At 40.9% G+C, this 15,625-nt stretch overlaps 1 protein-coding gene across 3 annotated transcripts in view; it reads left to right on the top strand.

Annotated features, from left to right (window-relative positions):
• Nucleotides 1–15,625, top strand: part of USP6NL (USP6 N-terminal like) — a 210,373-nt gene that overhangs the window by 34,989 nt on the left and 159,759 nt on the right. For 2 of the 3 annotated variants that reach the window (XR_010622596.1, XM_065743735.1), the window contains exon 1: nucleotides 12,968–13,099. The exons of the other annotated variant lie outside the window; for it this stretch is intronic. Coding sequence is in view for 1 of the 2 variants with exons in the window: in XM_065743735.1 (XP_065599807.1) it covers nucleotides 13,042–13,099 (58 nt within the window). In the remaining variant the exon portion in view is untranslated. Of the gene's footprint in view, nucleotides 1–12,967; nucleotides 13,100–15,625 lie in introns of those variants that run through there. 3 annotated transcript variants of the gene reach the window in all.

A 15,625-nucleotide genomic window follows, 5' to 3' on the forward strand; every position in this document is an offset into this window, starting at 1 on the left:
GCTTTTCTTGGGACGCTCGCAGGGCTCCCTGCTGCGTGGTGTGCAGGCGCTGCACTTCGGTAATTCAGATGCTGGCACTGCTGCTCGGTGTCCTCATTTTTCTCCTTCAAGAAAAAAAAATAAAAAGACAACCAGCTCTTCCTTTTTGCTGTGCCAGCTGTGCATTGAAAAGGCTTTAAACGTGTTGTGACAAATTGTGCTCATCTATGCTGCAGCTGCATCAGGTTCAGAGTCACCCTGCCTCAGCACTCAGTAAAAGGAGAACGTTCACAGATGGTTGTGTGGAGCATGAAGGCATGTGGATCAATAAAACTCCTTTTGCCACTTCTGTGCTATGAGTTAGTGCCATGGTTAGGGTTTAAAATAGGTGGAACGGACACTAGTTTGGAGCTTGTCAAATCTATACACAAAAATTAGAGCTGCACAGATTCAAGTTTGCATTACTGTTTAGCTTACAGGCATTGCAGTGACCTTCTAAACTGCACAGTGATAATTGCCTATTTTACAGTATGTGTAATGCTTTGGAGAAAAAGATTCAGAGTGCTAGAACATGCATCAAAAATCATTGTCTGGTAACTAATAAGAATGTAAAGCCATTCTATAAATAGTTCAGATAGGCTCTGAAGGGAAAAATGAGCAGATACGCTTAAGCAAATCAAAGGAAGATTGGTTGTGCTGAGATGCACTGTGTGTTTAACACAGCAGTAGCCCACAGACAGTGTCAGCGAGCAGCATGGCCCTGTAGTAATGAGAGGGTCTAGAGAGGGAAAGGGAAATGTGAGGGCCTGACATCCCTGTATGTTTTGGCAGTTTTTCCAGGCTCGCTCAAACCTCATCCTTGTTCCTTGGGCAGCACATCAGGCAGAGTTAGGAGCATCTTGCAGATTAGTTTAATCTGGAAGAAATCCAGTTTGCATGCTCCCTTGTTGCTTCCCAGTATGAACTGAAGAGCAGTACATAGAGATGATCTGGAGGTTTGCTTCAGAAGCATGCTTCTGATCTCAACAAAAGTTCCATTTATAGGATTATGTGGAACATCTGTAGTCCTTCACCCCGGATTTACGATTTGACATTGGGTAGAATACTGTAATGATTTTTTTAGTAATAAGTAGAAGTTCTAATAGGGTTGATGTTTCAGGGGCAGAAAAGAGATCAAGAAGTGGTGCATTAAAATATTGAAGACTGACATCTATGATTCATGTTTGCATGTGCTGTGACTCTAAAGTGCTAAATTCACAGGAACGTTTGTATTTGAGGTTATGTGGCAAAGTTTTGGAAGGGGGTGGGGCTGCACGAGTGAGAAGAGAGCAGGGGCTGCCCTGTGTCTGGCACAGCTGATGTCAGTCTGCTCCAAAACCAGGCACTGATGGCCAAAGCTGAGCATGTCACCAGTGCTTCATCCCTCTGAGGTAATGTATTCAGGAAAAGCATGCAGAAAACTGCAGCAGATGTGAGTGAGAAGGCTGAGAAAATGTGAGAGGGACAGCCCTGCAGCCACCGAGATCAATGCAGGAGGAGGGCAGGAGGTGCTCCAGGCACAGAGCAGAAGCTCCCTGCAGCCCAGGTGGTGGAGCACACTGACCCTCTGCAGCCCACAGGCACCGCATGGAGCAGATCTCCATGTGCACATGGAGAGGGGTCTGTGGTTGGGCAGGAGGGCTGGGGGACCAGTTCTCTAGTCCTGGAAGATGCACCCTGTTGTACTGGACCCGTGTTGAAGCAGTGCTTGAGGAGCTGCAGGCCGTGGGAAGGGTGGAGGAGTTAGGAGCGGCGGAGGAGAACTGCTATGGATTGATTGCAACTCCCTCTGTGTCGCTGCTGCTCCTCTGCTGGTGGGGTGAAGGCCAAGGGAGTGAAGTTAAGCCTGGAGGAAGGGCTGGGTGGCAAGAGATGGCTTTTGTTTAATCTTAGCTCCTCATCATCCTACGCTATTTTTAATTAATGATAAATTAATCCTCCAACTCAAGCCTGTTTTGTATGTAATGATAATTGGTGAGTGAACTCCCTGCCCTTATCTCAGCCTGGGAGCTTTTTCTTCTCACTTTCTCTCCCCGTCCTGTTGAGGGGGAGTGTGACAGCAGCTGGGTGAGGTCTGGCATTGAGCTGGGATTCCCCACCACAGCCGCACCGAACAAATGAACAAATTAGAACTTTGCAAATGTGTTCCTCCGAGTTCTCTCCAGTCCCAGTTCCCTGAAACTGCCAGCAATGCTAACATGAACTGACTGGACAGTACTGTTTTTTTTTCTTGTTGTGAATTACGTTGCCTTCACGTGATCCTGTTTACCAGCATAGCCCAGAACAATAACTTCCAGCACAGCTGAAGAAAAAGAGCATTGACATGTTCAGCATGCACTCTGAATGCAGGGCGGGATGCCTGAACAATGTCCTTTTAAATTCTACGCTGTTCTCTTCATGTCCTGCTATGTATAATCTTCTCATGTTTAAAAAGAAAAAGAAAAGTCTTTTCCAAAAAATTATTTAACATTCCAACTACACTTCTGTAACAATTGGCTTTAGAATAGGATTTATTGGTTTACCAGCTAATTGTAGATCTGGTTTGTAGCAAAATTGTTGAGCTCATATTGAAATCATTACTGACAGCCAGAAAAATCCAACAAATTGTCTTGTGCCTCCTAGCTACGGAAATACAGTGATATGAGAAGCTTCCAGAAGAAGTTGAATGGAAATACACTTGAGTGTGCAATGGTTTTGATGGTGGGGAGGGCAGTCCTGGGTAGACAGGGGAAACCTGCTTCAGAAGTGTAATTTAATAGTGATTTGATTTGGTGTTGTGCATTTGGCTCAGCTGCCTTTTGGGGCCATTTCTGATGCCCTTCTAATTTAAAACAATTTTTCTGCATTATTTTGCAAGAGCTTCTCCTCCTCAACCACTTTTTTTGCTTGCCCTTTTTTTCTGTCCTACAGCTTTCATCACTTGAATTTACAGATCTCTTGTTAGCAGGGAAACATTTGTTTACAGTTAATACCATCAAATATATATATAAATATATACATATAATCTTTTCAGCTTTAGATTTGAGAATGTATTTTAAAACGAAGGTGTTACAGAATTATATTATGAATGAAGACTTTTATTCTTTCATTATTTTGAGTGATCTTTGTTTCACGATTAAAACAACTGCAGATGAGTTTGTTTTCATAGCATTCTTCTTCATTATGAGACAAGTTTGGAAATGACTTAATTTAGAATTTGTTCTAAATCCTAAATCCTGGTGTGAAAGGCTGTCTGCCTGATATCTGTGTACAGGGCTGCTATAACCAGGCCTGAACTTTGACTCCTGATTGCTGCATGATGTGTATCAGTGATCTCCCTGGCACTGAAGCAGTAATGGCACACCTATCTGAGTAGTTCCTTCTGAAGTCTTAAGAATATAAGATTTGTCTTGCTTGGCCTGAAGTGGTGGTGTAGCAGCTATACCTGGTTGTCCTACCATTGTGGTAGCTTATCAATAGGGTATCACAGAATCACAGAGATGTAGGGGTTGGATGGGACCTCTGGAGATCATCTAGTGCAAACCCCCTGCCAAAGCAGCTCCCTAGACCAGGTTGCACCTGGTTGCTTCTCTTGTTCTCACCTCCTGTTGCTTCTCTTTCTTAACTTGTGCAGTTTTCACAAAAAGGCAATGTTCATGAGTTTTCCTTCAGGCTTTTTGTATTTCTTCCCTTCCCCTCCCCTAGTTTCAGCACTGTATATGCACAGTGATGCAAAATGCTGCTCATCTAATGTACAGGTGTAAAGGAGGAAAACGTGCAAGGTAATAGGAAAATTGGTACTTGTGTATGATGGAATTACTTGTGTAACTTGGAACAACTCCATAATTTGTGTATTTAATTTAATTTGAGTGTTGCATACCTGTAGCCTTGTGCATTAAAATACCTGTGATGCATACATAGTTGTAAAATCCCTTTGCTTTAAATCTCATATCCCTTAGTGATGATGACCCTTGCATACCTTAACTTGGCAGCTAATTGTATTCCAGCGGTTTTGTACCTCATCCTCTTGAGCTGCCATTCCCTAAGTAATGCATCACACTTCCTCCCCCACCCCTTCCGTATCCTCTTTCCATATTGTTCATGTTTGTGCTCTTTACATGACTTTTAAATTGTTGCTCTTCTGCTTTTCTGGTCTCAGAAGGTGCTATGTTACCAGGAGGCAGCTTTACTATGGGCCAGTGGCTGTTTGCTGTGCGTTGTGTCAGTGTACACCTTGTGGTGTTGGAGCTAAACCACAGTACTCAGGCTTCACCAGCCCCCAAACTCTGACTGCTGTGGCTGTGTTGTGCAGCTGTCATCCACAGCTTCAGAAAGATTTGGACCATTCAGAACAGTAATAGCATTTCATTACACTCCCACCAAAGACTTCGGCTCAGTAAAACCAGGTGAAATGGGTGATGAGTGTATGTGTTCATTTTGTGCATCCTCTGAAACTCCTCAAAGATGGACTTGTTTATCTGACAAAAAAAAAAAAAGTTCTAAAAATAACTCAATTTTTTGAGTCTGTGATTCACCTCAACTCTGAGGAATGGCTGCTGGTGATACTGCTGCAATAAAAGAGAGAACGTCCCCCAGGAGGTGCATCTGATCCATTCATTACAGAAACCTCTCGACCCAGTGAAAGTTACCTGGGGATTAAACAGTATTTTGTACCTTCAGGTAGAAAGTTTTCTTGGTTAATTTTATTTTTTGTTCCCTGTCTTCATAGCATGGAGCAAAATAATGTGAACTGTTGGTCCTTGTTGTTGTTTTTGAGATTTGATGTGCTTTTCTAAAACATCCAGTGTTGGCAATTACATGTGAGTAACTTTATAGAGTTGATTTGTTATTTCTATACCAGGGATGAAACTGAGATTTGGAAGGGGAAATAAACGGAGCTGTATTTTGAGACTGAATGCAGCAGTTCTTGTACTTGTGGGTGCTCCACAGTTGTTTGATTTCTGTTAAAATAAACTTAAATTACAATTTCTTTCTCTCTTCTCCTGGCCTTAACTTAGGTGGGCTGTGTTCTTTGTAACTTCTCTCAAAAACTTGCCATGGTAATAAAAAGTTTATTTAATGATTTCAAAAAACGAAAGAGGAGAAACACTGAGTAATTTTCACTCTCGTTCTCACTTGTTTATGTGATGGCAAATGACAGCTGTGCTTCTGCTGAACAGGGAACAACTGATGAAAGGCTGCTGCAAGTTTCAAGTCACTGGAGTGATAGCTCTTAATTGTTCCAAACTGCTGTAACTAAAGCACAGTTTATGTTCAACATCTTTATTTCCTACTGGGTAACTACAGCTTCTGGGAACATCTGTACAAAGTTGCTACCTTGGCTTACTGTATCACTTTGGCTATCTTTAGAGTAACATCAGAAATAGGAAGTTTGGATTCTTAGGTGTACTTAAAAATTGTCTTTGGTGGTAACCTACGAAGGGAAGTAAAATTTGTAACCAAAATGTTTTAAAATACATCCCCTCCCAAGTTATTCTGGATTTAATTTTACTCATGAAGTTTGCAGACTTGAATTTGTTGAATTTCCACGCAAAGTTGATGAGGTTTTGGAAGGAGTGTAAAGAGTTGTGGGAGTGTTCCTGTGTGAGCTGTCATGATCCTGCTTGTGTCTGCCCTTCTTTGGGACAGCCCGTCATCAGAGCCTGCTTTTAGCCAGGGCAGGGATCCTTGTTTGCCTGATGCTGCTCTGTTGGCATGATGGGCTTCACTTTTGCAATAGATTTTGATTCTGTAAGATATAAGAAGTTTGCAGATGCTGAGAGAGATCTGCTTGGAATGAAGCAGGCTATTGAGCAGCGCTGAAATCTACAGAAGTCTTTGTCCAAATGTTGTCTAAGATTGAATCCTTGCAATTTAGGACAGGTGTTGTTTAAAAATTCCATCAGCATTGGAATTGCATTAAGGAGGCATTCTTCTCTGGCCGAAATGCAAAAATCCTTTTTTCCTCTTTAATGAGCCTATGACAAATGGCCAGGTTTGTTTTGTTTTGTACGCAGAGCATAGCGGTGAGAAGCTGATCTTCATTAGTAGATTTACTGCATCATTGACTTTGTTGCATTGATTCTTTGTTTAATGTCTGTGTGTGAGGCCTAGGCTACAATTAACCTCGTGTTTGTGTAGTAACATAGATTTAAAGTCTTTGCAGCATGTTTGTAGCTCTTTGTTTGCATTAATACTGAAATATAAGTATTGATTTTTGAGAGAAGTAACAGTGAAAGCTTGCTGTCAAGTTTGTAAGTGATATTTAGGTACAACACTCTTTGTAACCTCCCTATAAACCAGTAACAAGAAATTCCTAATGATATACCTGTCAGTATACTGATTACTGAAGTCATTGTTTCTCTCCCCAGAAAGAATTTGGAAGAAAACAACACTGCTTTCCCACATCGAAGGTACATGGATGGATTACGTCTATAAACTGATTAGTTGTTATGTATAGGAAGCAAAAAAGGCAGAAGTGAATTGGAGTAAAGGTGATGGGTAGAAGATATCTGGCAGGTTTATCTTACTGGTCTTTGGTGGATAAATGGCTGCAATGATGAATCTTCTTTTTTTCCCTCTGTGCTGATTTAACCAAATGGGAGTGCTTTTACTTCCGTAAATATTTTAGCCAATGTAAACTAAATGGAAACCAACACATTTGTTCTCCTCGCTGGTAAACATCAATATAATCTGATTTAAATTTGGTAGGGATGTGTCTCATTTGCAGCTGCTCTGCTGTGTTTTCTCTGAGCTGGAGGCTGGGATTACAAGGTAGCCTTCAAGCTGATGTTCTGGTCTTCACTGGAAAGTTCCACAGCTCTTTGCTGTGTTTTGTTGTGTTGTTTATCAGTCCTCAAGAAGTGGAACTAGAAACAACAGCAGCTTGCTGCCTGTTGCTGACTTCCTCTTCTCATAGCAGAGATAATGAAACTGATAGCATTTTCTTCCCCATTTACTACTGCTGCTGAGCAAACTGGTTTACTCTTCATTTGACTGTGTTTGTTAAGACTACTTCATAAACAAAAACCCACGGATGCAGTGCTGTGTGACAATGAAGATAATTTCAAATCTTCAGACGGAATTTTAGTCTTTTACCTCTCTACCAAAGTGCAATTTGTTTTTTAATGAAGTTCATGGCAGATATTGTAAGCTGCTTACTTGAACTTTTCAAAGTAGGTTTGTGTTGTGTAGACACAACTGATAAAAGCAGTCAGGTATCGAAATTTGTTTGATGTCTTGGGGTGGACTTGCTCCAATGTTCCTTTGAGTCACTGTGAGTAGATTTAGAGTCACAGAAGCTTGTTTGTGCCATTCAGACTCTTCATAGGATTTATTGAGAGGATCCTCTTTGTAGTCAGAGAGTGGCCATAGTCAATGTGTTTACCTGCTCAAAGATGAGCAGTCCGTGGGAGACTGAGGTTCAGGTGTGGTCAGAGGTTGACGGCTGGGTTTTGTCTGCTGCTGGAAAGTGACTGGTTAGGGAATACCCCATGATGTCTGCTCCTGTAGAAGGGAGAAAAGTCTAGGAGTTGGTAAGTAAATCTGAGACACAATAGTAACACTTAGCTCTCATTTACTGAGTGAATGCATCCCTTACTTATCACAGGGCCCAACAAGGCTTTCAGCAGCCTGTTGAGCAGAGCAAGAGCTCAGTCACAGAGCATGGCAGGAGGAGCTTCTTCCTCTTCCCCACTGTTCTGCACCCGCTGCCCTTCGCCTGGCAGCGGTGTCTTTCAGAGCTGCTGTGAGCTCTGTAGGCTTACTGAGTACTAGCAGAATAACAGCCACTGCAGGAACACTCCTTACCTTCCTGTTTCCATCTCTGGAATTATCTGTGCAATCAGATGATGAATTGAAGCTGTGCATGTGTCAAAGTATTCAAGGATTGCCTGTGCTGAAGAACAAAAATTTATATTTTAGTTAGTAAAATGATACAAACAAAGATGAGTTTTGTAACAGGACGTAGTGAAGAAGCACAGTTTCCACAAAAACAGAGCCCCTTTTTATAGCTTCTTCCAGTGTATCCCTGAATGTTGTTTTGGTGGCACTGGGAACAGACACCGCCTCATTAATGATGAGTTTTAAAATAGCAGTGTTGTTTGCTCCATTAATTCTGACTGATGTGGAGATAAAAAATGATTAATTGAGAGACTTAACATAATTAGTGCAGCGTAGTGTCTGACTACTTAAATATAAGTCTGCTAATGTGGTAAGCAAATCTCTTCTTAGAAAACATTCTTGCTTGTGTCAGAATCTAAAATATTACAACCATTTTTCTGTTTAAATTGATACTGCTTATCTTAGTGTTGTTAAAACATTCACAGCTTACTGCAAATTAAGATGCTCAATATAGGAAATGGTCAGGAAGTTTCAGATTTTCTCTCTAAATGTTGTTTTGATTGATGTTACTGGGAACAGTGATTTTTGTATGTCTCCCTGATGGTATGGCATTGGAAGAACGGAGTGGAGATTTATTGCAGAGAGCTGCAGGAAGATCCTTTTGCTTTTGTATTTAGGAGCCTGGCAGAGTTGAAAGGTGTAACAACAGCATCAATGTGCAGAAGGGGTATTGTAGTTTTCAGAGTCCTGGGGGACTGTAGGCATCATGTGTGAAGGCTGCTCCAAAAGTAATGCCTCCTGTTTTATGATGTTGGCCCACCGTGTCAGAGGCAGATGTTGGTGGTACGGCTGTGAAGGCTGAACCTTCCCACCAATATCCCATTCCTTTCTGATGCTGTGTGACAGAAAAGGTCAGTCTGACTAAATGGTGTCTGACACAGAACTGCATATGGAGCAAAGGTGTGGAACTGAATTCCTCCATGTGGAACAAAATGGCACTCACTGACATTCATTGACGTCTGCTGAATGTTTATGGAGACCAAAGAGTGGATGTGAGCACAGTGGTACAGATTGTTACAGGCGTGGCATGCAGACTCTTGTTCACTGATCCTGAAAGCGTATGGCCAGTGGTGGTGGGATGCTGGAAACAAGTGTTTTGTAGCTGGGAATTTGCTTTATCAAATAGTGTTATTTTACTCTTTGCATCTGTTACGGTTTCCATGGAAATAAACAGGAGGCATTACTTTTGGAGTGAGATGTGCTTTTGTCTTGAGGTATGAGGGATTCACAACAGTGTGTAAAAGATAACTTACGTTAGGTTGCAGTTAAAATTCCTGAAATATTTCTGCTTTTCTGTCTGTTGATACTGCTGCTGTGGCCACATGTCTGATTTTACCATCTAATACAGCAGCTGATTTGCAGATTATATTAAGACATTAATTATAAAGACTGAAACTAGCACTAGGGAAGGTTGTGAATTCGAAGGAGAATGTGGGAGTAATACCCATGGGCTGTAGCTGAAATATAACATAGCATAGCGCTGTCAGTTGTAGCCAAAGGAGGAGTTCCAGAAGATGTAACCTTTGGCTGGCAGTCTGTAAAATGACTTCGGTGTAGTAGCAAGCCTCCTGTGTTTTTCCCTGAAGACTGACAAGGTCCTTATAGTTACTTTGCTGCCAGTATTAATGTGTTACAGAAACAAGGCTTACTCTATCTTGTTGAGCAGTGAGAATGCAAATCTGCTTTGATCACCACTTGAACAGCTGCTCATAGGGCTGACCTGTCTAAGTGAGGCTTGTGTTTACACGTCCTTAAAGAAGAAATGTGTGAGTGACCATTTCATGATGGTGCCCTTTAGTGGGAACGAGGAAAGAAAAATAGTAATAAACTCTTGAAAAAGCCAGACACCAACCAGAGGAGGAGTACAAAAGATGACTTAGGCTGAGACATAAGACATTGGTTGTTGCACAAGTCAAACCAGTCATTAGATATTAGCAAGCCTGAAATTATACCCAGCCCACGCCCTTAAGATTATGTTTGTTAAAAACTGCCATAAAATATTGTGCTCATTTATTTCCCCCCTTTCAAGAAGGGAGCATTGTTCAAAATTGGCTGTACTCTTGTAATTGTAGCTTGTCAGAAATTAGCAATTGTGGTTTCTTTTGGCTCTGCAACTGATTGTGTTAACCCTCATCGGATTAATTATCTCATGGCTCATGACTGCACACACAGCACTTGGTGGAGTGGAATTGCTGCAGAGCCCTGCCAGTTCCTGTCACTCCGCTTCGTAACGTTGTGAGGACATCAGGTGACATCACACGCACTCAGACTGCAGCTTCCAGCTGGCTTGGGTGGGCACTGCTGAGGAAGATGGTTTAATTTTAAGGTGTGCTTATTTAAGCAAAGCATATGGAAGTAATTGTGAATTAAATCTAAGTACATTTAGGCTCTAGTAGATTTAGGCCCAAATATGTTTTATTAGATTATATACTTATTCCATTTTCTTGACATTTTTTTCTGAATTCTGTTCTTGTGGTGCTCTTATTAACTAATAAGCATTAATAAGTCTATATTATTAAAAATAATTACAAAGATTGGTTAATATTTGTAGAGCTCTTGTAGGTCTCTGAGTCAAGTACTGATTGCTGATAGTAAGAATGGTTGTTTTAAAGTTGTTGCTGTACATTAAGACTCCTCAATTCTAATTTCATGTTTTGGCACACGCTTTCTCTGTGGAATACTACTTAGCAGGGCTGCCTTGGTTTCCTTGCTCTTACTCTGAGTCCTTTGAGGATGGTTTTAAAATTGCTTTGAGATAGCTTTTAGAGGCAGTTAATTCCACTAATCTCCAAAGTGACCATTTTCCATTGGTGACTGCTCAGCGTCTCATAGGGGATCCTGCAGAACTGCAAGTGCTCTGCTGTAATGAAGCATGATTTTTCATTAAGATGAGAGTTCAATTGTATTTCTTCAGGCAAGTTCAGTCCCTGCTTTCCTATCTTCCACCTGTTACTCCTCGTGCAATACAACTGCAACAACAAGTTCTTATCTGAAGAAATGCTGACTTTTAAAAGCTGGAGGGGAAGGAGTTGTTTTTTCTGTGTGTTCTTTACAGTTGGATTTTTTAAAATGTTCTTTACAGTCGGATTTTTTGTGTGTGTGCCAAGCGTGGCTGTGTATATTGATTTTCCTAATAGCTTTACTTTATCATCAGATTTTTCTTCTAACTTCTGCTTCTGGATTGACGAAGAAGTTTCCTAGTCAGAATCTTCCCCCTCCTCCATGTAGGTCTTTACTTGAAAGCATCCAGAAAAATATACAGACTAAACATGAAAACATGTTAAAGATACAAGAAAAATATTGGAACAATATGGCTCTTATCCTATTGCTGCCTGAGGGTAATATGGTAGAAGAGCACCAGTGTCGTTAAAAGCCCTGATTGTTTTCAGGTGCTGAAGGTATTTGTTGGGAGAGAGAGCCTGGGATGAGTGCTCCTCTTCATGCTGTGTAAGCTGTTTTGTCTTCCTCACAGATGTGCTCAGACGTGGAAATAAGTCTTTGGTTTTATGAAACCAGTTCAATAGTTCTTTTATGAGAAAAATGGAAGATTGCTTTTGTATAGCAAGCTTACTACTGTGTAATAATGTCAGCAGTAAGAATGTCATGTTTAAGAGAAATGATCTTAGAGACTGATATCATGTGGGCTTGGTCTAAAATCACATTACATCAGCAGACTAATTAATTAGCATTCAGGTTTGAGTAGGATCTGTAATCAGTAACTGATGATAAAAGGTGAAGGAGCTGTTGCTTATTTCCAGACATGGTGCTCAGGGAGGCGATATGAGGAAGAAGATTAAAACAACCGAAGGAGTTATTATTTTTAAGTTCCCTAGGGGAAAAAAAGACCTCTGGGTCCATCTGGCCCAAGCATTACTCAATCAGGGACACCAGGAGCTGGGTGCCCAGGGCTGTGTCCAGGTGGCTCCTCAAGATCTCCAAAGAGGAGGCTCTACATCCTCTCTGGCAGCCTGTGCCAGTGCTCTGACACCTGCAAGTACAGAAATGCTTCCTGATGTTTACCTGGATCCTCCTGTGTTCCAGTTTGTGCATGTTGCCTCTTGTGCTGGCACTGGTCATCAGTGGAAAGAGCCTGGCTCCATCTTGTTTGCAGCTTCCCTTCAGGTATCTTACATACATTGTTAAGTTTCTCCCGAGTCTTCTCTAGGCTAAAGAGTCACAGTGTCCGTCAGATTTGCAGCAGTCTGGAAGCCCACACAAGTCTTTCAAGCCAAGTTTGCCACAGCGTGTGCTTCTGACTTATTAAGATTAAGAAGTTAAGTTGGTAGTTGCAGGCAGGTTCCTGGCTCAACCATTGCATAGCAGGTGGCATTTTGCTTGAGAAGAGCCCTTGTGTGAGGCCTAAAAACTCTGCAGGAGAACAGCTTGGTATGTGCGCCCTTGAATATTTGACATGGAGATTTGTTTTTCAAGTGCTGGGAGTGCTGACTGCTCCAGAAAGCAGCTGAATTCCAACGATATTAAATCTGAAATTTGTACTACTTTCATCCAGGAAAACATTCTTATCACCTCCTGACATCCTAAGTATTTTATGTCCCTGAGTTATTCATAACAATAAAGTAGTTCTAAATAATAATAAAGCAGTTCTAAATAATAATAACAACGAAGTAAAATTTCCGTCCTGTAACCAAGAAATACTAAACAGTTACAGAAATATAAACTGTATTCTTACAAGGTTTCATTCCATGGTATCTTAAATAATAAGCCACAAACAGATCCTTGAAGCCCCGTTTCTAGTAAGTTCTTTAAATAAGATGCTTTAAACGGAGCTCTTGTCAAATACCAGCAAGAATTCTTACCCCAGACCATGGCAGTGATGTGTTACAGGAGCAGTGTCCTGTGAGGCTGTTTGTTCAAATCCTCTTGTTTATTATCAGCCGGGCTGTAGGCTGCAATGGATACCACTGGTATGTCGCCTGCGTGACACTCCTTGCTAACAAATGGCATCTTTGTTTGAGTATCTGCAGTTTGTGTTGCTGTAGAGGGGCCGTGCCTTGAAAAGAGTGAGCTGATGCCAGATAGCTCGATTCCATGGAGCAATTGCTCCAAGTAGAGGAGGAAAACTTTCCCCTTTTACTTTGGGATGCAGTGGTTTAGAATGTGATCTAGAAATAGATCTACTTCATGAGGACTAAAAGTGAGTTGTACGAGGACTGGGCAGAAAACCTCCATCTACAGAATGGTAAAATGCCTTTTTATCTTATATACCAAACTTTAATTGTTGCCTTTATGAAGATACTGTGTACTAATTTCCTTCTCTTTGATTCTGTTTAGTGACAACTTTGAGTTTTAAATACCCAGTACGATTAAGTTATGTGGTTATGTTTAGTGGTAGAAGAAATCTAACTCGCTTATTTTCTGATGGTATATTTTTCCTGAGAAGCTATTGCTGTATAAAAGGCACAGTGATAGTATTTTCTGTTTGACTCTTTTTCACTTCCTAAAAATAACATGCACGAGAAGAAAATTCAAGTATAATAAAAGTTCATTTTTTTTCCCTGTAAAGCAGAATATATGATATCTGTCTGTAGATATTTACCACATTTTTCTTCCTTTTAAATGTTGTCTACCCACAACAAAATGCTATTAAGCGTTCGTCATGGGTCATGGCTTTTCCTTCATTGTTTGTGAGAAAGGACTGGAGGGAAAATAAACAGCATTGGTATGAAAGGGACTTTCTGATATGACCACAGATTTAACTAAAAAAAACCAACTTTTGCCTGTTGCTCTGATATGTGCCTTGAATGTGTAGATACACAGCAGCTGTTGGTAGTGCCTGCAGATGGGAATGCGTGCCAGTGCAGTTCTTTGTGCAGTGGAATGTGCAATGTGCAAACAAGCAAGAATTTGAGTGAAGCAATAGAAAACAAATTATTACGTTCCAAGTCTTTGGGGGTTTTAGGTTACTCTGCAGATGAGGAGGCAATGGGGGTGGGTCAGGCAACAAAACAGGGAGAAATTGCCTTTTCAGAATTTGGGATAAAGTTGCACAGGGTAATAGCAGTTTACTAACCCTCGTGCGATCAAAAACAGGCATTGTTTAAGTTCATGGTAGATCTATAAATGGCAACTGATGCTGCTGATGCATAAGCATTGTAACATACCTTGTATTTCCCCATTCCTTGGAGGTGTGTGAAGCTCTCCATGGTACTCATGTTGTGCTGCCTCAATGAAGAAGCTGTGCTTGGTGCTTTTTACCTTTCCCTTTATCTTACTGTGCATTTTTAGTCTGTTTAGGGAAGAAGCCTAACTCATGAGGTGGAGCCACCCAAACTTAATTCACAGGAAGCTCAGCAGCTTGTAGATGGCTCCACACAGGGCCACCCAAAATCCAAACCCTATGTTTGGGAGCATCGTCCAAGCACTTCTTGAAGTTCCTCAGGTCCTGCTGCTGTCCCTGGAGAGCAGAGCTCAGTGCTACCCCTCTGCTCCTCGTGCAGAGCTGTAGCCACCGAGTGTCCTCTGCTCTGCTCCTCTGCTCTGAGCTGAGCAAACCCTCAGCTCTGTGCTGTCTGTAGGTGCATACATCTGGCAGCTAACATTTCTCCCTGTGGAACAGAAGGGAATGTGTAGCATGAAGGTGAGAGTAAGGCAGGATTATTTCTGAGTTGTTTAATAGCTGTCAAAATGTGACTTGCTGTTAGTGTCTGGTATTTTTTTTTGTCTTTTTCTTTTTTGTTTTTGTAAATTTTTCTGTCCTTGAGAAAATGTTATTCTTAGTTAAGAGTTTCATTTTTACATCCATTTGTAGGGTGTGTAATTATTTTCCTCTAAGTAATCTTTGTTTTGAATTTGATCTACTTTGCTATTAAGTCACAGTGACACTTGATCAATTCCTGTTAGTCGAGCATTCATTCAGGAGAGGAATATTATGGTTTTTACCTTGCATTTTGCATCCTTTTCCTGTAAGCTTACTGTACTTGCCTTTCTTCCTTAGGACTGGAAGAATATGGAATTGAGGAAAAGTTAACACTTCTGCATGGGACACTTACAGTTGCAGCTGCTTAATAGGAACAGGTTGTTTGTAGTTAATTTTTAGTAAAAGTTTATGTAAGAATCCTCAATATTGCCAACTTAGTTTATTTTAATTTAATGTGCTATTTTTCAGTTCTTATACCAGTAGACTGAGCTGGACGAGGGTTTTGAAATCTTAAAGAACCTCTAAAACATGGGGTTTTATCTTCAGTGTGACTGTGATGCACACCACCTGATAGTGAACAGCAGGATAGCATCCATAATTCATCTGTAAATTTGTTGTTTCTAAGTACTGCTGGTATCTCTAGATGACTAATTTCCTCTATCAGAAAATAAATACAGAAGACCAATTAGGATTGTGTCCTTTCCAGTATGTAGGGTTAACATATATTTTTTACATACCACCACATCTTTCTGTTCCCAAAGAGACTGTCTTCTTCAATTCTTGTACGAGGTAAGGTCATACTCTTACTAGAGTGACGAAGGACCAAAGCTTGTATGCAGGGCTATTTCCTTGCTTTATGGCGCTGATAACAGTCACAGATGTCTAATTCATCAGGCCTGATCCTTTATGAGTTTAAAATTAGTAAATGGCAAAATGAGACCAGATCTTACCCCAATCTCAATATCCTTTTCAGAATTTAAATCCATCTGTTTACTAGTCAGTGCTGAAAAGTAAAATCACCTGATTTCCAAGGGTAAAGAAGGTAAAGGGTAAAATCCTGGCTGTTAT

This window comes from Cyrtonyx montezumae, unplaced genomic scaffold, assembly GCF_038088225.1.
Source record: "Cyrtonyx montezumae isolate F1298 unplaced genomic scaffold, pur_monq_1.0 scaffold_3, whole genome shotgun sequence".
Lineage (NCBI taxonomy): Eukaryota > Metazoa > Chordata > Aves > Galliformes > Odontophoridae > Cyrtonyx > Cyrtonyx montezumae.